This window comes from Eurytemora carolleeae, unplaced genomic scaffold (assembly GCF_000591075.1).
Source record: "Eurytemora carolleeae unplaced genomic scaffold, Eaff_2.0 scaffold116, whole genome shotgun sequence".
Lineage (NCBI taxonomy): Eukaryota > Metazoa > Arthropoda > Copepoda > Calanoida > Temoridae > Eurytemora > Eurytemora carolleeae.
This window is the reverse complement of record NW_019396247.1, coordinates 109,092-133,515: the sequence shown is the minus strand read 5'-3', so window position 1 is coordinate 133,515 and position 24,424 is coordinate 109,092. Positions and strand designations below refer to the sequence as shown.

Sequence of the window (24,424 nt, the reverse complement as noted above, 5' to 3'; positions counted from 1 at the left end):
ATTGAATCAATCACTAAGTGAAAGCTATTGTTCAGAGAACTTCTAATACTTGATATTTGTAAATTCCATTTTCTTTCAAAGGAACTGAGTCTTTGCCACAAACTGAAATTATACAATCCCTATATTTTTGCAACCTCATGATGTAAACCTTCGATATTTCAAACATAGATTATTTGATCTATCAGAATTCACAGTTTGAAATATCTAAGGTCTACAATATTTGGTTGCAAAAATATAAGGGTTAGAAAATTTCAGTTTGTGGCAAAGACTCAGTTCCTTTGAAAGAAAATCAAAATGGAATATACAAATTTGTGACAGACTTAATTTCTTTGGATTTTGATTGAAACAAAATTGGTAGATACACTTTTTCATTTTCGTCTGCACACAATCAATTTTGTTTGTTTATTTTCAATTCGATCCATACAAATTGAGTCTTAGTCACAGATTTTGATTTTCTAATCCCTGTATTTTTACAACCGAATGTTGATTTAAACTTTGAAATCTGTTAGATTAAATAATGTAAGTTTGAAATATTTAAAGGTTTACACTATCAGGTTGCAAAGATCTAGGGATTAGAAAATTTGAATCTGTGACAACGAATCAAATCCTTTGTTTGTTTGTTTACCAAAAAAATTGTTTTATCTCAATATATTAGTGTATTCCAACCTAACAATGTGCTTTTAACAATTGAATATCAAAAAAAAATCGCCCGTCACCTAAAAAAAAATATTTTCATAACTTTAGTTAGGAAATCCAACTTGCATGCTGTCGAGGAGTTTTTTTTAACACAAAACAATTTAAACATCAATTAAATAATTTTTTTTTTATTTATCTGCAGATATAATGTATTATTTAGTTGACTGTACGTCTTTTCACCTATAAAGTTATTTTAATATTTGAAACCTGTTTTGGCAATTTTATGCGACCCTGCATTTAAACATGGACATTTCCGATTTACAAAGGTACCTTTTTAATCTCTATTTGAGTAACAATTAGGAGGATATCTTTGTTTTTCAATTTAAACATGTCTTAATTCTGACGATTTCTGTCCTTGTCTATAATCCAGCATAAACATACACACGTTTCTTCTAGAAAGAACACGCAATCGGAATTTATAAATTTTCCTCTAAAAAAAAACAATTATATTCTTCACAAATCTGTCAAGGTACGATCAGATATCCCTAGATCTCCAAAAATGACGTCTACATCTTTTTCAAAATTATAATCATTTTAGTTTTAATCCGTAACAAACAGGGAAGTTAAGGGAATTTAATTTACCAAGGGATTTTAAGACAAACAAATATCCATATCGCAGCGAATTTTTCACTAAAGCTTAGTAGATTAAAAGAACAAAAATATCAAATTCGTGACTTTAGCATTGTTTTTGTAATTCCTTTAACCATTGTTATCGTATCAACGCTATTATACATTTCTAAATAAATTTTGAAATGTTTTAACTTGATTTGGAACAGCACAGCAAGAAAGTTTAGAGACAAGAATGAGTAAAAACACAAATTGTAAACTGAAATTTTAGGCAAATTGAAGCAGGTAGCAAAGATAAGAGTTTCACTGGGTTTGGTTTTTTCCTTCCTTTACACCTTACAAAAAGTTCAAAGTTTACATTTTATGTAAAAGTTCACAAGTTAAACGCAGTACGTTACAATAATACATTATTTTCCTTGGACATATCCGTTACTAGTTCTTCATTTTATAAAGTACGTTACAATAATACATTATGATCCCCGGACATATCCGTTACAAGTTCTCCATTTTATAAAGTACGTTACAATAATACATTATTTTCCTTGGACATATCCGTTACAAGTACTTCTTTTTATAAAGTACGTTACAATAATACATTATTTTCCTTGGACATATCCGTTACAAGTTCTCCATTTTATAAAGTACGTTACAATAATACATTATGATCCCTGGACATATCCGTAACAAGTTCTTCTTTTTATAAAGTACGTTACAATAATACATTATAATCCCTGGACATATCCGTAACAAGTTCTTCTTTTTATAAGGTTGTTAAATTGACCTTGAAACGTGTATTAAGGTTTTTTAACTCTCCCTTTAATTTGTGTATTTTCCTGTTGTTGTTTTAAAGTTTATATCTCCTGATACATGAATAAATCAGACTGTGACTGGGCAGAAACTCAACATTTATGTTTATGACAAGTTTTATATTTTTGACATTTCAATTCAGAAATTGTAGATTGTTGATTCAGCTCAACCAGCAGCAGAATCAAGATGTTTTCTTATTTGTCTCTTGAATCCTGGATATCTGGTTTCTCAGTCCGTAGATTCAGAGATCTACAGATTTATCACTAAATATCTGGTTTCTCACACTATAGATTAAATAGATAAACAGATGCATCCCTGGAAATCTGGATTCCCAGACCATAGATTACTTGCACCTTTTGCACCTTAGATTACAGAGATACAATATTAATTTCTGGATATCTGGTTTCTTAGACCATAGATTACTGAGATATACAGATTCATTCCTGGATATCTGGTTTCTATAGACCATAGATTACTGAGATATAGCTCTGTTCGATGAACAATGAATAAGATATCTTTTGTTCTAGTTGATAATGGATAGTTTTCTATTATGGTTCCTCTATGAAAGTGTAATCAGTTTCTCTTAAATATAAATACTAATAATTAAATTCCAATGATTTGTACAATACATTTCACAAAAAAGTCAGAGCTGTGTGGGCTAAACTACTCGTGCATGATTTTTGATTTATTCTATGTCTGTGAATACTCTAAGAGAAGCAGAAGGTTAGTGGTTGATCTATGTGTGTGATTGTGAATACTCTAAGAGAATATGGAGGTGAGTGGTTGATCTATGTTTGTGAATACTCTAAGAGAATATGGAGGTAAGTGGTTGATCTTTGTTTGTGAATACTTTAAGAGAATATGGAGGTAAGTGGTTGATCTTTGTTTGTGAATACTTTAATAAAAGCTTAAGATAAGTTGATGATCTATGTATGTAAATCCTCTAATATAGAGCTAGAGATAGAATTATTGTGTTTATCTAGTTTACAATACGAGGATAGAATACCAATGTTTTGCACAAAAAGAATAAAAAACAATCATTCATTCTTTATAGTTTCATGAAGCGCTTTAGTCTTTAGATAGAAATATAATTTGTACAGTTATTTTAAAGGACTTTGACAATTTATTTGAAAAACAGTTTCCCCTATCTATCCACAACGGTATCCTTTAAACCTTTGTATCAGCAAAAAATATTGAGCTATTCATATTTTTCTTGTTGAAAATTTATATTTTTCAATTGTGGTTTTCTTGATATAGGGCCCAGATTATGCCTACTTATAAACAGACTCACCAATTTTAAGACAGGGTCTACTTTGAAGTGTCGCAACGCCTTAGGCTTAGGTTTTACCGCTCTAACTCACTTATGCTTTTCTGTAGCCCTTTAGCACTATTAAGCACTTGTTGTCAGCTTTGGGTTTTTTAGAGCGTGAAACTTTTTAATCATAGTAAGGGCTAGAGATGTATTGCAACAAAGATCTAAAAAAATTAAGACAAATCGTTTTATTTAAAAAAGCGACGATATCTTTTTTATTATCAATCCGATAAAGTGCGAAAGGGTACACTTAAGATTAGGTCGGCAGTCCCTTAAACTAAACAATTATTTTGTCATCAACGAGTTTTAGGAGTTCTACAAGAACTAAGCAAACTTAATGAAACTGTGCAGAACATTTTAACTAAACCCTTTTGATGAAATTGTGCAAAACATTTAACTAAAACCTCATGATGAAACTGTGCAAATCATTTTGATTAATTAAAGGGACTGTAATTATAATTTCAAGTGACCCTCCATGCAAAGATGGCAATGTCCTATTCACAACTGTACCTTTAAATCTTTGTCTGATCAAGTATGGAAAAGATATTAATGTTGATAATTTGAAAACTGATTATTTAAATTGAGATTTCTTAGCGAAAGTGGCTTGCGCAATTGTACTGCAGGAAAACAGAATTAAAACTTTTAAGTCCAGAAAACAACAATATCTTCCACAGTATTGATCAGATAAAGTGTTCCGTTGTTAAAATGAAGCATTTTGGGTCATTTAAAAATACGTTTACTTTTTACTATTAAAAGGAAATTATCTGATGGGCGCAAAGCACCCTAAATTGGTGATATCTTTTAATTATCGATTAATATCTATGGTTTGGCCGTTGATATCATTCCACCGCAAAATTAATTCTTCAATAAAGAATAATTTAATAAACTCTAAATTCATTCTTTATAGTCGTGCAGCAATGTTAAACAATAAAATGTAATTAAATAATAACATTGTAACGAATTAATATGAATTGAATTTATTGGGAAGGATTTATTTTTTAAGGCAGAAACATCTATCATATTTATATACATCATCCATTTAATAAAGCTCTTCGTTCATATATATTTGCATGTTAGCTATAGCTAACCAAACAGCTGGATCGAATGAACTGAAATTGTTGAGGGAACCCTTGAGTAAACAAAGGCTAAAAAATTCGAAATATTTTTTCTTCAAAAATCTAAATATTTGTTTTCTACATTTTTTTCAAAATTCGATTTTAAAAAATTCCACAGGCAACGCCGGGCACTTCAGCTAGCATATCGCATATCGTATATCGTATATCGTATATCGTATATCGTATATTTAAAGTAAATACTAACTGAAGGGCCGCATTGCCCGTGAAAATTTTTTTTAAAAAATAACATATTAAAAAAAAATATTTCGAAACAAAAAATTTCGACTAGTTTTATCTTATAACACCCCCCGGCCATTCGGTCCAGCCGTTTGGTCGGCTATATGACAAGATATATATGTAAAGAAATGTCTTGTTTTATTTTATAGATCACTTAAGACGACTATCTGAAATTTATTAAGACTTACTTCTTATATTCTTGGTTTCCTGTTAAAAAAATATTTAAGGCAGAAAACAAAATTCAGCCTTCGATCTGAAGCTTTAGATCGTTAAAACTTTAAAGTTTTACTTGTATGTCGTTTTTTAAGTTTTATCCTAGGTTTTGTTAACCCAGTATTATGTCATAAACGTATACATTGCATCCTACATATTACACATATATTGATTATATAATAACGCTTTTCGCTCATATATATATATATATATATATATATATATATATATATATATATTTATAGAAATAGATAAAAATTCTCTCTGAACGGAGAGTGAGTAATCCCTTTAAAAATACTAAACCTAGAAATGTTCTACTCCAAAATTACAAGAAGATCAAGTTGTTAAAGTAAAGAAAATAAATGTGAAAACTTAGATTTAAATACAGATAACACAGATTGGACAAGATATGTAGATACAGTGAGGACCAGAAAACTCTGCAATAGGAATAAAACAATACTTAAGCTTTACATATTATAAGGTGTATGACCCAAAAACGGGTTATTTTTGATAAAAATGTCCTCATTACAACCGTTTTTGCCAGGTTTTTTTTTTTTGCACGATTACAACGTTTTTCAATTCAGTTTTACAAGACGGATCTTTTGATACCCATACAGTCTTATTTTGACCAACAAGTTTTTTTGCTTTCATTAATCACGTTGGTCAAATTTAATGCCATAAAAAACCGTTTTCGTCTGCGTAATATGGACTTTAGAGAAAACCCGTATTTTCCTATTACGGGTAAGTGAAGCAAGCAAAATTTCCAAAAATCGACCTCCCTTACTGTACAGAGTACAGTTGCTGTGTCTTACCATGTTCATTGGACTACTTAAAGTGACTTGAGTCTAAAAGTCGTCTTCCTATATCGTAATTTTCTGGTTCTCATTGTAGTTGTCATAAATCTGCTGAATAATTGGTTGTCTTTGTCTACCCCTTTATTAATTGTTTTCAGTAACCCTTAGTAATTTTAATCTGTTTCTGACGGTTTGAGAGCAAATGAAAACATTTAAAATTCTGTGTGTTATGCTCCAAACCTCACAGAGTCCACAGAGTAAAGAAATAGGTCTTTATATTTTTGAAAATATATTTCGGCCTGAATTGTGTTTCTAGTATTTGTTTCTGTCCTGAAGATTCAAAACACAAATATTGTCTAATAGGAACGTAAAACAGTAAATAAGTTTCTATATAATGAAACCCAAAAAACTATGGAATATAAAGACGACTCAATTTTTTATTTAAAAAATTCAAACAAATATGAGACACAACAATAAAGTGTAGTGTACACTAACCCATTTAATTTAGTAAGGTTGAATTTCAAGTTATTGGTCTTTTTTGGCTTTATAAAAACATCAAATACATATTAAATTCCTTTTAATATCGTCTTCCTATTCCACAGTTTAATGGGTCTCACTGTAGCTTCAAAACAATTATAAAGTTTTGTCCTTACTGTGTTATCTCTGTCCCGGAGTCTCTTAAATTCATTATATAAAATTTAGAAGAAGTATAGAAGAGAGCTGGTGTCCAATAAAGATGGTGCCAGCTGAAACTATGGAAAACTAGGATAAAGTTTTAATATTTAGAAATAACACAAAATACAGAATAGTTACAGGGGAGGAAAATTAAAGAAAAGAGGGAATGAAAGATAGAATGGGAGCTTGACAGTATGACGATAAAAAAAAAAAATAAGTAGGTAGGTAAGGTGAAATGAATTTAAGAACTATAATGGTTAAGAAGGAAAGATAGAATGGTAGGTAAGGTGAAATGATTTAAAGAACTATAAAGCATAAGAAGGAATAATAGAATAGTACGTAAGATGAAATTAATTAAAGAACTATATAGCATAAGAAGGAAAGATAGAACGGTAGGTAAGGTGAAATTAATTAAAGAACTATATAGCATAAGAAGGAAAGATAGAATGGTAGGTAAGGTGAAATGAATTAAATAACTATATAGCATAAGAAGGAAAGATAGAATGGTAGGTAAGGTGAAATGAATTAAATAACTATTAAGGTTAAGAAGGAAAGATAGAATGGTAGGATGAAAGGGCGGAAAGAAAAATGAGTGACGAAGTAACTGTTAAAAAGGTCTAAGAGAATAATAGAATGGAAGTAAAGAATAATAACGTAAGTATGAAGAGGAAGAAAGGAAAAAATAGGAAGTACACAAAAGAAGTCTGGAAAAAGAAAACACACAAAAAAAGTATTAAAAAAATAAGAAGATGATAATAAAGGACTTAGAGAAAGGAAGCAAAGATACTAAAATGAGTAGGGGAAAAAAGAATAATAAAAGAATTAAGGAAAGGAAGAAAGGGTGAAAATGGAAGTATGAAAGGAAAAGAAAGGAAAATAATGAAAGTATGAAAGGGAAGGAAAGGAAAATAATGGAAGTATGAAGGGGAAGGAAAGGAAAATAATGAAAGTATGAAAGGGAAGGAAAGGAAAATAATGGAAGTATGAAAGGGAAGGAAAGGAAAATAATGAAACTATGAAAGGGAAGGAAAGGAAAATAATGAAAGTATGAAAGGGAAGGAAAGGGAAAAAAAAGAAAGTATGAAAGGGAAGGAAAGGAAAATAATGGAAGTATGATAGGGAAGGAAAGGAAAATAATGAAAGTATGAAAGGGAAGGAATGGAAAATAATGGAAGTATGTAAGGAAGGGAAGGAGAGGAAAATAATGAAAGTATGAAAGGGAAGGAAAATAAAGGAAGTATGAAAGGGAAGGAAAGGAAAATAATGAAAGTATGTAAGGGAAGGAAAGGAAAATAATGAAAGTATGAAAGGGAAGGAAAGGAAAATAATGGAAGTATGAAAGGGAAGGAAAGGAAAATAATGAAAGTATAAAGAGGAAAGAAAGGAAAATAAAGGAAGTATAAAAGGGAAAAAAAGGAAAATAATGGAAGTATGAAATCGAAGCCTGGAAAATGGAAAAATTAAAAAAGAAATAAAAAAACAAAGAAAGGATTATATAAGAAGCATGAAAAGAAAGGAAAGGATAATAAAGGAAATATAAAAAAATGGACTAAAAAAATATAAAAAGAAGGGATAAATGATAATCAAGCCATTTCATTAGTAAATAGGAAAGAAATGAAAATGAAGAAACTATTAAAAGAAAGGAGAAGGTTAATAAAGGAAGTTTAAGAATAAAATAAAATAAAGGAGAGGAAGTAACAAAAAAAAGAAGTGTAAACAGAAAAGAATGAATAAGATGGGAAGTATGGAAAAAAAGAAAAGGAAAAAAAGGTAAAAAGGAAGGAAAGGATAGAAAAGAAAGTTTATAGAGGAAGGAAAGGATAGAAAAAGGATATGCATGAAGTAATTAAAGGATTGGAAAGGTGGTGTATGAAGGAATTAAAGGATATGAAAAGAAGTGTATAAAGGAATGAAAGGATAGGAAAAGAAATGTATAAAGAAATGAAATGATAAGAAAGGAAGTGTATGAAGGAATTAAAGAATATGAAAAGAAGTTTATAAAGGAATGAAAGGATATGAAAGGAAGTGTATAAAGTAAGAAAAAGTTAGGAAAGGAAGTGCAAAAAGAACAAAAGAACATGAAAGGAGGAATGAAAATGAAAAATTAAGGAAGTAGAAAAGCAAAAAACCTCAACATAATCTTATTGATTGTTAATTGTATTTACTATATTTACGACTACTGTAACCATTCAACTGTGGTTTTCTGTCTCTCATATTTTAAACCTTTAAGTCCTGCAGTGGTTAAAATCTAAACAGGGTTTCATTTTTAAATGGAAAACTTTTTAAACCTCCACACCCTTTGACTGAAAAATATAATCTGGGGTTGCATTAAATATTTTTTTGAGGGGGAAGTAAAATTTTAGGATTCCCCCTTCGTATCGGCCTGATAAATGAAACCCTGGAACGTGTGATTTTTGTTGAACATTGTTATCCAAATCTGTTGTAATAGATGCAGTTAGTTTGGAACAGATTAACAAGATGGTTGGAGTCATCTTGGTGAGTTTTTCAGATAATAGTTGTTATCTACAGGGTGGTTTGTTAAAATAAAGGTTCAAAAGGTACTATTGTGAATCAGGCATGTTATTTGGTAAATGAGAGATGCACGAAATGGAGTGTAGAGTAGGCGCCATAAATATTAGAATTGGGCCGACCAGGTGTTATTATATTGCAATCAAAGAAAAACTATAAAATCGTTAATATCTGATCAGACGAATTTATATCGGAGAAATTAGAACATGGGCCCCAAAATATCGGAGAAATTAGAACATGGGCCCCAAAATATCGGAGAAATTAGAACATGGGCCCCAAAATATCGGAGAAATTAGAACATGGGCCCCAAAATATCGGAGAAATTAGAACATGGTCCCCAAAATATCGGAGAAATTAGAACATGGGCCCCAAAATATCGGAGAAATTAGAACATGGGCCCCAAAATATCGGAGAAATTAGAACATGGGCCCCAAAATATCGGAGAAATTAAAACATGGGCCCCAAAAAATTCTAAAAGAAAGTAAAACCTCACTCTCTGTGAAATTCAATGCTGAAACTAGATTTGAAATCAATTTTTTTAAAATATTAAAAATGCACAAGTAAGGTAAAAAACTGCCCAAAATACTGTTTTTTTCAACTTTTATACTGTAGTTTATGGTAAGTTTGTTCTAAAGCTCTTAAGTTCTCAAAATTGAATCCAGAATAGTTTTAGAAAACTCACATGTTTTAAGCTTTGCAACCTGATGGTGTAAACCTTTAATATTTCAAACTTAGATTATTTGATTTAACAGAATTAATAGTTTAAAATATTTAAGGTCTACGACATCGGGTTGGAAAGATGAAGAAATTAAATAGTTAAAATTTGTTGCAAGAGCTTAAATGCTTTTCAATTGTTTATCATGTCAGTTTTGAAATTCTTTTTAGGCCTATTTAATTAGTTCTCCGATGTTAAATGCTCCTCTTTTTAGAATGATTTATTTTTCATTGAAATATTTCTTTTTAGGTCATGCACATTAAAAAAGTTCCTAAAAGATTTCCAAAAGATTTAAAAACCAACAAGAAAAAGCTTAGTTTTTTTTCAAGACAAAAACACAAAAAAACTTTTTTACATTAATAAAAATATAGTGTTTTGGTGCATCTTTACATTCTGCCGATTTGACGTTTATTTGATTAAAACAATAAGACAATACTAAATATATATATTTAAAGGGTGGTGCAGTACTAATCTAATAATTCAACCATGAACACAGTTTACCAAGTGCATTAAATAACAGTTCCATGGGAAGTAGGAACCCCACCAGTTCTAATCTTAGTTCACATATATCCGTATACAGTTGATATATTGATGTTACATTAACTCCATTGTCCAACAAATTGCAGGGTGTCCCGTTAATGTTTAGACATTCCATATTTTACAAAATTTGGCAGTTTAGGACAGTTAAAACTTTATTTGTTGTGCTTCTTCAATTTTATAATGTTTTCACTTAATATGCATGGTGTCCATAAATATACACAAAGAAATATTTATACTTGGGGACACATAATTTACATGTACGTACAGGGTGTTTTTGAAAAAGTGTTTTTTTGAGAAATAAAAAAATCAACCAAAAAATAGAAAATCGTTCAATACTTCATTTAAGCTATTTGAGAAACTTTACGGAAATAATGGATAAACCTACAAAAAGGTGAAAGAACGCAAAGTTTTCTCTCCAAACCAATAAAAAGGTATTTTAGAAAAAAGTGTTTTTTTAACTTATAAAGAAAAGTAAAATTTAATTCCCTATATAAATGTAAAATAATTTATTAAATCTATGCTAATATACATTTGTAAAAATATCCTAGTTGATGTCTCCATGACTGCAGCCACATTGGCTTTCCTCTCAAATTAGTACCTATATTCTGTTCTACAAATCTTTTTTAAAGAGAACACAACGTTCTTCTTACGTCTTTTTGTTGGATTATTCATCTTTTTTTTAATAGTTTTGCAAATGGTTAGTTTTAAAGAAGTATTTTTTTGTGGTTTTTCATCTTTCCCTTAACTTAACGAAATAAAAATGGAACTTTTTCAAAAACAATCCGTCAAGGGGATTAGTATAATTATTAATTAAACATTTTTGTGTAGTTGTTCCTGCTCATAAGAGGTGTTCCGGCTCAGGAAGAATTTAAATTAGATCAAAAACTCTTTTTAGAGGAGGTTCCACCTAGTTCCATTGAACATCAACCCTCTCCCAACTTAGAGCAGGTTCCAGCTAGTTCCATCGAATATCAACCCTCTCCCTTCTTTGAGCAGGTTCCAAATAGCTCCATTGAACATCAACCCTCTTCCTTCTTAGATCAAGTTCCAGCTAGCTCCATTAATCATCAACCCTCTTCCTTATTAGAGCAGGTTCCAGCTAGTTCCATTAATCATCAACCCTCTTCCTTCTTAGAGGAGGTTCCAGCTAGTTCCATTCAACATCAACCCTCTCCCTTCTTAGAGCAGGTTCCAGCTAGTTCCATTAATCATCAACCCTCTCCCTTCTTAGAGCAGGTTCCAGCTAGTTCCATTCAACATCAACCCTCTCCCTTCTTAGAGCAGGTTCCAGCTAGTTCCATTCAACATCAACCCTCTCCCTTCTTAGAGCAGGTTCCAGCTAGTTCCATTCAACATCAACCCTCTCCCTTCTTAGAGCAGGTTCCAGCTAGTTCCATTCAACATCAACCCTCTCCCTTCTTAGAGCAGGTTCCAGCTAGTTCCATTCAACATCAACCCTCTCCCTTCTTAGAGCAGGTTCCAGCTAGTTCCATTCAACATCAACCCTCTCCCTTCTTAGAGCAGGTTCCAGCTAGTTCCATTCAACATCAACCCTCTCCCTTCTTAGAGCAGGTTCCAGCTAGTTCCATTCAACATCAACCCTCTCCCTTCTTAGAGCAGGTTCCAGCTAGTTCCATTCAACATCAACCCTCTCCCTTCTTAGAGCAGGTTCCAGCTAGTTCCATTCAACATCAACCCTCTCCCTTCTTAGAGCAGGTTCCAGCTAGTTCCATTCAACATCAACCCTCTCCCTTCTTAGAGCAGGTTCCAGCTAGTTCCATTCAACATCAACCCTCTCCCTTATTAGAGCAGGTTCCAGCTAGTTCCATTGAACATCAACCCTCTCCCTTCTTTGAGCAGGTTCCAGATAGCTCCATTGAACATCAACCCTCTTCTTTCCTGGTGCAAGTTCCAGCAAACTCCATTAATCATCAACCCTCTTCCTTCTTAAAGCAGGTTCCAGCTAGTTCCATTAATCATCAACCCTCTTCCTTCTTAGAGCAGGTTCCAAATATTTCCATTGAACATCAACCCTCTTCCTTCCTAGAGCAGGTTCCAGCTAGTTCCATTAATCATCAACGCTCTTCTTTTTTTGAGGAAATTGGCTCCACAGAACAAAATTCTTCCCCCTTTCCTGAGCATATTACAGCTGGAATAGCACAACAACAACCTTCTCCCCTCCTTGAGCAAGTTACAGAAGAACAGTCTATAATGCTCCTTCCTGAGCATGTTGCAGATAGCTCCTTGGCACAACAACTATCATTCACAAGTGAGAATGCACAAGCTAGTTCCACAGAGCAGCAACAATATCAAATAGATGAATTAAACAAGAAACCATCCCTCACTGTCAAGAATGTCCCAGTCAACAACTTCTCCAATGTTGATGCTATCAGTCAAGAGGATCTAATTGAAAATAATCAGGTGAACAGATAGCATAATTGTATAGTGCAATTGTAATTTCAAATAATAGACTTTAAGTAATTAGTTGTCAATGAAATCTAACTGAACTTTCTTTATTTTGATAGGCTCAGAAAACAACAGATAACAAACTCTTGGAACATGAGAATATTTTAACAAAATCCAAAAACTATCAGAGATTTGTAATGGGTGCCGAAGCATTAGGTAGGTTTTTGATCAGATCATGTTGTTTTACGATTTAAAGCAATATATTTCTTAATGCAAAGGTTCAGTACAAAAAAATTGCTTACTCTTTCTCATAGAGGCAGAATATTTTGTAGTAAACTCTTTATTTTAGATAAGAGTTTCAAACTTGATAGAGGTTCCCCCTTAGCATCTGACAACTCTGATTCTAAGATTAGACTTACTGCTGTTGATAATAGAACACCTAGGAAGATTTCTTCACAAGATCGTAATCCATCCTTAGCCAGTAGATCTTTAAAATCAAAGCTAACCAACACAGAGTTTCTGTCAGGGGATGGAATAAATGCACCAGTTCCAAGATCTACAACTTTATCCAGCATATTTACTGAGGAATCAGACCTTCCAGTACTTGAGCAGAAAATATTTGCTCGCCAGGTTCCAGAGCAAAGACGAAGAAGACCAGTGAAGGTGGAACAAGATTTGGAAGAAACTAGTAGCCGGATACTTCCTGCACCAATTCTTAGGGCCAGAAAAAGAATAAACAAAACTAGAGTTGGTGCATCAGCAAACACTGATTCAGAAGTCTCCCCAGAAACATCATCACCAGCAGAGACAATTTCCGATGATAATACATCTGATGATAACCATGAAGTTGACAGACTATTTAAAGTGGAGTCTATTGCCAGAATTCCTGATAAGGAGAGGATGAAAACAAGATTAAACCAAGATGAGACACAATCTGAAAATAATGATCAGTTTCTTCAAATTCCCATTGAAATATTGATTCAGAAAACAAAGAATGTCGGCTCTTCGACTAAAAAGTTGCAAGACAAAAGTCCAAAAAACATCAAGGAGTGTCCTGAAATTTCTGAAAGAGCAGCACTTGAAATTGAAGAATTAAAAAACAGGACAGACCTTAATATACAATATGCCAATGAGAAGCAAATAGAGATTCAATACTTGCAGGTTGAAATAGAAGCTTTGGAGAATGAAACCTTTGTTTTTGAGCAGAAAATTGAAGATCTTGAAAATGAAATATATAACCTAAGAGAAGATCTGAATCTGAAAGAGGAGGTGTTTAATGCTACCAAAAATGAAAATATACAAGTTCTCATTAAACTTAATAAAACTTTATTAGAAAAAGATGAAACGATGATTGAGATTCAAAAGTCAGCTGAACTATTTAGTCTAGAAAAGAGAGACCTTGAGAAAACTATCCAGGGTCTAGAGAAAACAAACCTAGATTTGCAAGCCAAGAATACGGAACATTTGTTAGAAATTGAAAAAATTGACGAAGAAAAGAAGGATCTGCTTAAAATTGTCCAACAACTTGCAATAATTGGAAAAAATATCTTGCCTGTAGATGACTTAGAAAATCTTGAACGAATAACCAGAGCAAATACTATACTTTACTATACTCCAGCTGATAATAATTCTGCTATTTATGTCAAGAGTGACACTATCAATGAACAAGGACATCTTGAGACTACCCCAGGACTAGATCTAGGGGATTTTAACCTAGAATTAGACTTTACAACAGAAGCATTTGGTTCTAACCAGGAAAACTCAGATCAAATTGACTATTCAACAACCCCAGCATTTCTTGAAGCTGATCCAACAAATGACTACTCAGGAATCGAAAACACTGTTTCTCAAGCAAGCATATGGAATCAGGGAATCCAAGCTGAAATGGAATCAAACCTTGAAAATGAGATTAGACAGGAAAGACATAATGCTGGGTTAGATGTAAAACTGGAAAAGTCTGTAATGGAGACTTCATCACAAGAAATGATTTGGGAGGAAGATCTTCGTGCAGAAATGGAATCTTCTCTTTTAAATGCTGTAAGATTAGAAAGACATAACTCTGGCCTGGATATAAAACTAGAAAAACCTAATGAGGAGTCTTTGGTACAGGAAATAAGATCGGAAGAGGGCATTCAGGATGAAATGAAAACGTCATTAGAAGAACAAATGAGAAAAGAGAGGTACAACTCTGGACTAGATGAAATGTTAGGAAAGATGGATGACCCTCTGATTCAGACAAATATCTGGGAAGAAGGAATACAAAATGAAATGGAATTTTCTCTTTTAGATGCTGTTAGACTAGAAAGGTATGATGCAGGACTAGATGCTAAATTAACAGAAAATGGAGAAACATTGACACAGCAGTTAATCTGGGAGAAGGAAATTCAATATGATATGGAATCATCTATACTGAATGCAATTAGGTTGGGAAGGAACAATGCTGAATTAAGTACAGTATCTGAAGATAAGGGTTGGGATAAAAAAATACAAAATACAGATAATTTGGAATATAATGAACCTGATCTAGAATTGGTAGAAGAATTGGAGTTTGAGATGGACACAGACACAGGAACAGAATCGGAAACAATATCAGAGCAACATTTGGAGCCAGAATATATATTAGAATCAGACCCGATCTGGGAGAAAGATTTGGAAACAGAATCTGAAACCCAATGGGAAACAGAAATGACCACAGAATTGAACCAAATTTTTTATTCTGTATTGGAATCAAGATCCACGGAAAACTTAAAAACTCGGAATAAAACTGAATTTGATTCAGAGTTGGGAACAGAATAATATTAAAATTTCAACCTAAATTAGAATCCGTTTGTTAAATGCAAATAGAAGCAAATGCTGAAAAACTAAGTTTTGCAATTTCCGCATTTAATTTTTCTACATTGTTAACAAAACTCTAGCCTGAAAGGGGTTGTCCTCAAAAGCATAATACACTCTACAATTAATTAAATTCAAAGTGTAGAATTATCTGAATTTAAATTTTTTTGCTTAACAGGAGAAAAAAGCTCAATCATTTGTTAGTTGAATATTACTGAACCTAAAAATCTTAGATATAAATTGAAAAAACCCATATTGAAATGTAGCTTTAGAGGACTGTTAGGGTGATTTCAAGTGAGCATGCATGAATATCTGATTAACAATGGTACCCAATTTTTATCTGATCAACAATGTGAAATATTTTGTGGTTAGTCTATAGGTTCAAAAGTCTTCAATTCTCATCATTCCTAAATGTTTTCCTGCAGTAAAAATGCTTAATTGTTTGTTTTGTAGAAAAATAACAATTTAAAAAAATCAATTTTCAAAATCAAAGACGTTGATTTCTAAATCATACTTGATCAGACAATAGTTTGAAGGGTACCACTGTGAATTGGGCAGCAATGTCGTCTTTGCATGAAGTGTCACTTACTTGTATAAATGCATAAATGCAGTCTCTTTAATGAACAAAACTGGATTCGGGCATTCTTGAATATTCGCAGAATTTATTTCAATGTTACAAAATGTTTTGGTTTTAGTTAATGCAAGCAATTATGCTTAATGCTCAAAGATAAAGACGATTATAAAAAAGTTAATATAGAACTTGTATTTACCAAATGTATCAATATTTTAACTCACCAAAATTATTGTAAATATTAATCCTCAATCTGCATTTTTAGTCTTGTTTAACATATATTTGTGATATTGTGTAGTTTGTAATTAATAAAAAACTAAACTGTTCAATTAATTGCAATGACAGTTTGAGGATTAAAGCAGACAGGCCCGTGGGTAGAGGGGGGCACAGGGGCACATGCCCTCCCCATTTTCACCCTAAGGGTACCCCCCCCCCTCCTCGGCAAATTATCCGAGACAAAAATAAGAAAAAAGGAAAAAAAATAAACGAAAAATGAAAAGAAAAAGGGGGAAAACATTTGTAAAATTAAAATTTGTGTTACCATTATTATGTGTTAAGGATCATTTATTGCTTCAACATAAAATATTTTGGAATTTTTATTTCTATCCTGTCTTATGATTTGATGGGTTTAATGGGTGATGAATCATTGAGTTCATGTTTATTTTGTCACTGATATGCTGAAGAAGGCAAAGCAAAGAATTATATTATTTCTTACGAAGTATCTCAAATTCTCAAAACGAAGAGAGAAATATACGAATTCTTTAGCTAAACTTGACTTCGCAATCAATTCAGTGGAAAAAGAAACAAACTGCATTTGGTCAGTGTCTAAAAAGCGTTTGCAAGAGGAGGACGGAATTTACCTACCCACCCACCCTGTAAATTCCTTTTATTCAAATGAAGTTTCAAATGAGGGGTTTTCATTTTCTTATTCATGCGTTAATTTTGTAAATGTTCGGTTTCAAATAAGTGTTTTAGTGCTAATTGATGTTGGGGTTAACAAAAGAATCAAATAATGTAGAAGATTCCAATGACCTTAATTGTAGTTATTGCTGGAACCTCAGAAAGCTAAATGAATATCAAAATTTTTTAGCCGTCCATTTCCTTGGCGTCCACAGTATTAAGTTTGCCATGTTGCAATCGTAGGACGGATTATTCTAAGCCTGGCGTGTCGCCATTATTCAATAAGTCTGGCTTGTCGCCATTATTCTAATAAGTCTGGTGTGTCGCCATTATTCAATAAGTCTGTCGTGTGAGGGAGGGAGTCCAGAGTTCCTCAAATAGTAATCACCGCCACCCAAATCTGTTTTGCGGGCGCGCTCCTCATGGGTAATCTCCACCACCTCAATAAGTAATCACCGTCAAATTTTGTTTTCTGTGATTTGAATTTAATGCACTTCTAACACAATTTTCGACATCTATCGGCCGGGGTTTTATGGCATCTGTATTGAGTTCAACATCTACAACAAAACTAATTATATATCGTTCACTATAGGACAGACCCAATGCAAACGATACGGACTATACGACACCCTGCAGACTGGCTGGATTTCAGAAATAATAAACGGTGGTAAATGTCGTCTTAACTTTGATTAAAATTGATAACGGCGCATCTGCGCAGACTTAAGTCAGAGGGAGAGAAAGAGAGAGAATATATTTTGGCGGACTCCACAGTCCACTCCACTCTTAACTCCGTTCTGCTGCCTCAGGTGTCCAGATGTGATTAACAATATTTGATTAATTAATTTTGGTTTGAGCGTTTTCACGTTAAATTTGTATGACGTCGACGAGACTCCTGTCTTATTTTTGAAACTCAGTCAGTTACATTTGTACTTTTGGTTGTTAAATTATTGTGTATTTCAGAAAAATTAAAAATTTTATTTTTAATTTTATATGACGAGACTCATGTTTTATTTTGAAACACTGTTAGTTAAATTTGTACTTTGGTTGTTAATTTATTTTGTATTTCAGAAAAATTAAAAATTTGTTATATTTATGGAGAATAATACTCAAAATTTTTTTAAATTTTATATGACGAGACAATTGTGTCTTATTTTGAAACACTGTTAGTTTCATTTGTACTTTGGTTGTTAATTTATTTTGTATTTCAGAAACATGACAGCTCCAGACAAAAATGAAGAAAGCTTAAGGAAATATTTGAGATTAAATAGTTGCTGAAATTAAAATGTTTTTAGTAGAACCATGTCTTCAAGAGCTACAATGCTAGTGTGCACTAAGAAGCAGATTGTTAGAAACCGGTTTATATTGCTTCTTAGTATAATTAGACGTAGGGTCCGTCCTAGTATACGATATTTGAGCCCCCCCCCCCACTTAATATCAATTTTGTACATGACCACATGACCAATTATATCCATGTGTTACATACACGATGAATGTACAAACATTAATGGGGGGGAGGGGGCAAAAATCGTGCTTAAAGAAAATACCAAATGTATTTTGTACATAGCACGAAAGCCATACATTTTTTTCATGTGGTTTATTATAAGAAATAGTTAGTTATCTATGAAATAACGCATTTTGTGCTGTCGTTATTTCGTAATCGCAATTTCTTTGAATAGGATTATTTGCCACCCCACCCCTCCCTTTCCCCCCTCCTATAAACTTTGTGCATGCTTGACATGTTGAAATATAGATAAAAAGCGTGCACAAAAAAGATTTAAAGAATGGTGTACTAAGACTGAACCGCAAATGTTTTTAATTACATTAGACACAGGCTGGTCAGTAAATAATTAAGACATTAAGCTTCGAGTAAGGGGGGAGGGGGGGGGTTTAATGCGAAAAAGCTTAACCTCTAACTTGCGCAATTTTTAAATCGTTATTCTTCCTTGAAATCTCGAGTTTAGTGAGATGTTTGATCGAGGTCTAGGATTACAGGAAGAAATTGAGAATTCACCAGGGAAGTAATATTCTTCTAGTCCGCATCCTGGGACTAGAATTAATGAACAATGGCTGATATTAGACTAAGATAAACCACTCTTGTGCGCCGGGTTTGGATCAAGAGAAGTTGTCTATTAAGATCAATATTTTACCCCTTTTCATTTAATTGGTCTTGAAGCTAAATGTTGGTTCAGGGGCAACTATTTTCTTCTAAAATTTCTATTCCCCGACAAAATGAGGAGTAAATGGTTTTTTCAAATAAGAGTGAGGCAGCTAATTCTTGAAAATATACCCCTGTACTTGATATATTGTTGAATATTAAGATAGTTATAAAAATATTTTATTTTATAATTTGTCAAATAATTTTTTGTCTCAAAATATATTTGAGTAACGACTACTTACATACATTCGACAATTGAAAGAGTATAAAATAGCCAAGCTTGTTATATTTTATATATCATTTAACTATTTACAAGAATTCCAGTCTTTTAATTTGAGGTGTCATACTTTTAACTTTGAGACTTCTCTCTTTTTAATATTATTTTGAAGAATATTATTTATAAAGAACCTTCAAATTCTCCCGAGTATCAGAATAAAGTTAAAAAAGGTAATTGAATTTCATTTTTAAATATACCAAGTGCCAAATCAAATTAAGTTTATTGCAATGAAACCCTGGAGTGCAATAAAGTTTGAGTATCTATGGCTATTAGTCTCATGGGGGTGGAGGGTGGACAAGTGATATTAAAATTATATTTCCCCACAAACACGTTGGGAACCAAGATAAATGGGAAAATACTGTTTTCTTTTACCCCCCCCCCCCTCCACACCCACTTCAGAGCCGCTTATTTTTGATGAAAATTAAATATGGGGGGAAATTATTTTACGAGTGGAACCTTTTTATTGAGCACCTTCTAAAATTCAAAATATCCACTTTCACACTTTGCTTCTCGAAGAAAGATATTTGGGAAAAGTCCAAAGTTAATTATATATCTATTTTAATGAAACCTTCGAGTGCAATAAATATAGATTAAGTGCACTGTAAAGGCACATGAGGGGTCACCAGCCCCGGGGGGGGGGGGGGGGATTGTTTATGTCAAAAAATCACCCACCTCCTTCCTCTGGATGGGGGAATGGAATGGGAATTGGGATTTTTTAATTCAATAACTTTTTTACTTCGAAAAAGTTTAAGATTGAAATTATAAGTACACTTTTTATTAATTATTTACTAGCTGCCCGTGAAAAAAAAAATGAAAAAAATATAAAAGTTATTTAAATAAAAAATCGATTTTTAAACCTCACAGCCCACCAATGAGCGTCCACAAAAAATGTCAGCCCAATTGGTCGAGCCGTCTTGCCGGCTAAACGATTACGCAACAGTTATATGAATGTCTTGTTTTATTATATAGACAAAAGATCAGATATTCTGGTTTATCTGGAGGGAAGGACCAAACAAAATGTGTAGAAGAAAAAATTATTAATTCTTTGGGAAATGTCAGAATTTCTAGAGTGAAAGTGTCTAACAGATGTAAGATATGTTTGTTCCCCCCACCCCTCCCTCCCGCTTTGTTTCCCCCCTACCACCCCTCCCTCCCGCTTTGTTCCGCCCCCCTTGCTTCTATATATTATCGTTTAGGAATCCTTATTCTTGAAGATGCTACACGATTTGTCTCAAGCTTAGATCTTTTTTCCAGGTAATACAGAGAAACTAAATTTAAAAGATTAGATTCATGAACCAACGAATAGCTTTATTAATAAAAACAATAACAACAACAAAAATTCGCGGATTTCATAATATTTGTTCGCGCATTTTCAATATTTTACAAAAATAAAAATCTCTTGAACACAAATTTTGTAATTTTGAGCATTCATAAAGCTTCCCTGGGGTTATAATGAGCAAAATTTGGACACGATCGGTTCATTCATTTTCCTGCGCCTGGAGGCGATCCGGGGGGTTCATAGCGGGGCCTCTTTTCCATATTTCATTTCCTTATGTTCCCTTATTGGACACAAACAAACAGACAGACAAGCAAAGTATATAGATAGATTGATTAATAATAAACAGAAAACCAAAAAGAAGCAAAAAGAATTTTACGTTTTCGTTGAAATAGTAATTCTTTCTTATTTTTAAATTATTAAAACTTACTTAAATCTGTTCCCAGTTGTTTTTGACATTTAAAAACATCATACAGAAAACATTTTATGATGACATTTTTGCTGGCTTTAGAAGTATATTGAAGGTTTCGGTTTTATAGTGATTGCTATTTCAAGAAAGTTGAATAACTTTTTAACATATTGCATTTCCTTTATATAAAAAATATTTACCTTAATATTTTATTTTTATAAATTTGTTCATCGCATTCGCATTCACAAGTTTCATTGTTAAATCTTCCTCGACAGCTTAGTGAAGATATATGCTTTGTTTGGGATCCATTTCATTCTGATGCGGATCCGGGTCCAGGCCATAAACCATTTGATTTTTTTAACCAAAGAAAATTTTCCATTTGTTTTCGCTTATTTTTATGCTAAAACTTGATGACCATTCAGGGATAAGGAAGTTTTTTGTAAACTCTCTTTTAAAAAAAATATAAGTTTTGGGTTTTTGAAAAAAAAAATATTTTTTTAGTTTTTGGTTGATTTTTTTTGGATCCGGATCCAGAAATCCAAAATATTGCGGATCTTACTGAGCACCGGATATTGGAAAGGGCAACTTTTGTCGATTTTAAAAGTATTGTAGACTGGCTAGACAGAAAAAAAATTCAGACAAAAAGGTTTGGTAAAAAACGTGAGACAAAAGTAAAAAATAATAGATCAGAAAAAAGAACAAACGAATAAAAAATGGTTAACGAATTCGAGTTGAAGAAAATTTATTGAAAATAAAAACGCAAAATAGTGTGCAACAAAATAAAAATATCTTTTACACTTATCATATCCTTGTATCCATTAAACACTGATATTACGTTCTATGAGAGAAGATTAAATAATTATTTAAAATTCCAATTTTTTAATAAAAAAAAAACATTTTAAACAATTTTGTTATTATAATTCTTACATTTTGTCAATGCTTGGTTCCGAATTTGAATTCAGAATTAACGCACCGCTTCAATGTGTTACAAATACAAAATATTTTTGTTTAGAAATGAGAACTATAAAGAACTTGAAACAAGTCACCTGAAATACTTCCTGCTTCCTGTTCTCCTAGCTGACCTTAACTCAAGGTTAACCTTGTCACCTGTTTGTACTCTGCATAAAAACGATTCAAAGGACTTTTAAAGCCTTTTTTGGTCACCCTTTAAATTTGTCACCACGTAGAAATTGTGCTTTAAAAACTTTAATTGGAAGACAAGGTTGGTAGGCTTACAGAGGGAGAGAGAGAGAATATTGTGGAAATCTGTCAAATATATTATATAGACTTTCTTACCAGGTAATATAGACCAAATTTAAGATTTCATATATTTTTGTGCGCAACGCGCCAAGACAAGGTTGGTTAAGGGGGTGGAAGCGGGTAGGAAGGGGGTAGGTAGTTTAGACAAAATTACCTCTGAAATCACTGCAGCTTTTTTTGCTTAAGTTTTAATTCCTACGACAATTCTAAGTTATGTTTAAACACTGTTTAAATTTTCCGGAGAGTAATACGTTTTGTGGCCCCCCCCCTTTAAAATTCTATTTACATTTACATTTTATTATTTTGTTGAAACCTTAAAATTTTTCTGCGCAGAAATTTACCGTTTTGGATTACATGTTTCTAAACATCAAGTTTCCTTCTTTATAAAGTAAACATATTTTTTTTTAATATGAGAATAATCAATTTACTAAAAAAGGTATTTTTATAGAACGAACGACTACGGGTTCGGAGATGTACGGATTCCTGTTCTGAAAACCATGAAGAAGGAAGGGGATCAGGAGGGATCAGAGGATCATCAAACCAAACCCGGATCCAGGATCCCTGATCTCAATAAAATGAACTCTGAACGCGAGGAGAAAATGGCTAGATTCAGGTCTGCTGCTTTAATCAAATATTTGTATAAATAACGGGATATGAGGGTGAATTGTCAAGTATTTTTGTATGTCCGATTCACTGCGGTACTTTTTTTTCATATTGTTTCTGAGGTTTATTCTGTACGTAATTTATTTAAGAAATCACAATTAAAGACAATTGTTTTTCAGAGTGATCGTTCACAGAGGTTTAAAGGGTCCGATTGTGAATTTTGCATACCATTGAGGGTTGTGAATTGGACATGCCACCTAGGGTTACTTGAAATCACAACTGCCTGTCCCTTTAAGCGTATATGTAGGGGTCCATATTATTCCATCCAATACGTTCCCAAATGTTAATTAATTGATATTTCGGGCAGAAATTCAATATGTTGTAAACAATTGGAAGTATAATGTCAAGTTGTAGAAAAAATCCAGACTGCAGAATGTATACTGCAAGGGAGTAATTATATTTCTCTGTATCAAAATTTATCTCCTATATTGATGACTGATTTTTACATTTTTAACATTTCAAATGCAGTACACATTTCTGAAGTGTAGTACACGTACACAAGTTCACAAAGACACAGAAAGTGTATTTTCAGACCCAAAATGTACTTGGATCAGAGATGTTATTATATGGACCCCGGCATATATGTCGTTTCCGTATTAAGAAACTACAGACAAGCCAAATTTATATATAGATAAACGTTATTACGTTTTCGACTTCATTTAATTTTTTATTCTTGAAAGGGAAAAAACGTAAATAACGCTGTTAACTGTACTCTCTGTACTAACTTTATGCAAGCGTACTTTTTTTTTTCTCAATTACCATTAAATATTTAGAGTGGAGAGTAACATCCAGTATTTTTCTTTTATAAAGTTTTTTTACCCCTTTACTTCACAATAAGGGAGATCAATTTAGCAAATTCCACTTTCTTCACTCAGAATAGCCTACATATTGGATATTAAATCGTTTTTAAGAAGGACGTTTTTCTTTCAAGTCAATATTGTGCTGACCAAAACCGGTTTTAAGACGACTGAATTTGACCTTAGCGAAAAAAAAACCGGTTTTAAGTAGTACAATTTTTGTTAAGAGTCCAAAAGTGTGCATGCCTTAACTTGACCAATTTTCACAATATCGAAAAAACTTGAAAATGTACCGTAATCAGCGGCCTTTGACGGATCCTTAGACACACAGATAAGCATGCCCCGAGGAATTTCTTCTTCTTAACTAGTGGTTAAAAAAATAATTTCTGAAAGTTCTTCAAATTGTTATGCTGCATACAAATCTGGTTGAAATCGAGTAGGCTAGTATCAAACTAACACCTAGCAAGGTTTTTCAAAGTTTTAATCTCATATTCGTTGAAAGAAATTCTATTACAGAAGAAATAGTTAGAAAGCATACATGATAGGTTTTTATTTTTTGATGATGTAAAAAGGTAAATGTAATTTGATTTATGTATTCTATATGTTTCTCTTGTTTTGTCTTTATACATAATATTATCTAACAAGAATTCTGACACTACAAACGTAGGGAATCAGGAG

General features: G+C 32.4%; 2 protein-coding genes across 6 annotated transcripts in view; both read left to right on the top strand.

Moving 5' to 3' along the window:
• Positions 1 to 8,884: 8,884 nt before the first annotated feature.
• On the top strand, positions 8,885 to 15,917 carry LOC111699309 (uncharacterized). The gene is made up of 4 exons (XM_023469952.1): positions 8,885 to 8,912; positions 11,029 to 12,621; positions 12,726 to 12,822; positions 12,956 to 15,917. Exons 1-4 carry the CDS (start codon positions 8,895 to 8,897, stop codon positions 15,400 to 15,402), a joined length of 4,155 nt encoding a protein of 1,384 aa, XP_023325720.1. The 5' UTR covers positions 8,885 to 8,894; the 3' UTR covers positions 15,403 to 15,917.
• Positions 15,918 to 17,634: 1,717 nt separating this feature from the next.
• The window catches only part of LOC111699292 (immunoglobulin-binding protein 1), a 20,439-nt gene continuing 13,649 nt past the window's right edge, over positions 17,635 to 24,424 (top strand). For all 5 annotated transcript variants that reach the window (XR_002764720.1, XR_002764719.1, XR_002764718.1 and 2 more), the window contains exons 1-8: positions 17,635 to 17,715; positions 18,118 to 18,156; positions 18,871 to 18,923; positions 19,470 to 19,511; positions 20,538 to 20,595; positions 22,039 to 22,119; positions 22,257 to 22,325; positions 22,735 to 22,899. Coding sequence is in view for 2 of the 5 variants with exons in the window: in XM_023469927.1 (XP_023325695.1) it covers positions 18,122 to 18,156; positions 18,871 to 18,923; positions 19,470 to 19,511; positions 20,538 to 20,595; positions 22,039 to 22,119; positions 22,257 to 22,325; positions 22,735 to 22,899 (503 nt within the window). In the remaining 3 variants the exon portion in view is untranslated. The remainder of the gene's footprint in view (positions 17,716 to 18,117; positions 18,157 to 18,870; positions 18,924 to 19,469; positions 19,512 to 20,537; positions 20,596 to 22,038; positions 22,120 to 22,256; positions 22,326 to 22,734; positions 22,900 to 24,424) is intronic.

What these genes read in the sequence shown, in the direction of transcription:
- LOC111699309 (XM_023469952.1), top strand. An exon ending in ATCTAATTGAAAATAATCAG is followed by an intron (nt 12,622 to 12,725) that starts GTGAACAGATAG and finishes TTATTTTGATAG; the next exon opens with GCTCAGAAAACAACAGATAA. An exon ending in AATGGGTGCCGAAGCATTAG is followed by an intron (nt 12,823 to 12,955) that starts GTAGGTTTTTGA and finishes TCTTTATTTTAG; the next exon opens with ATAAGAGTTTCAAACTTGAT.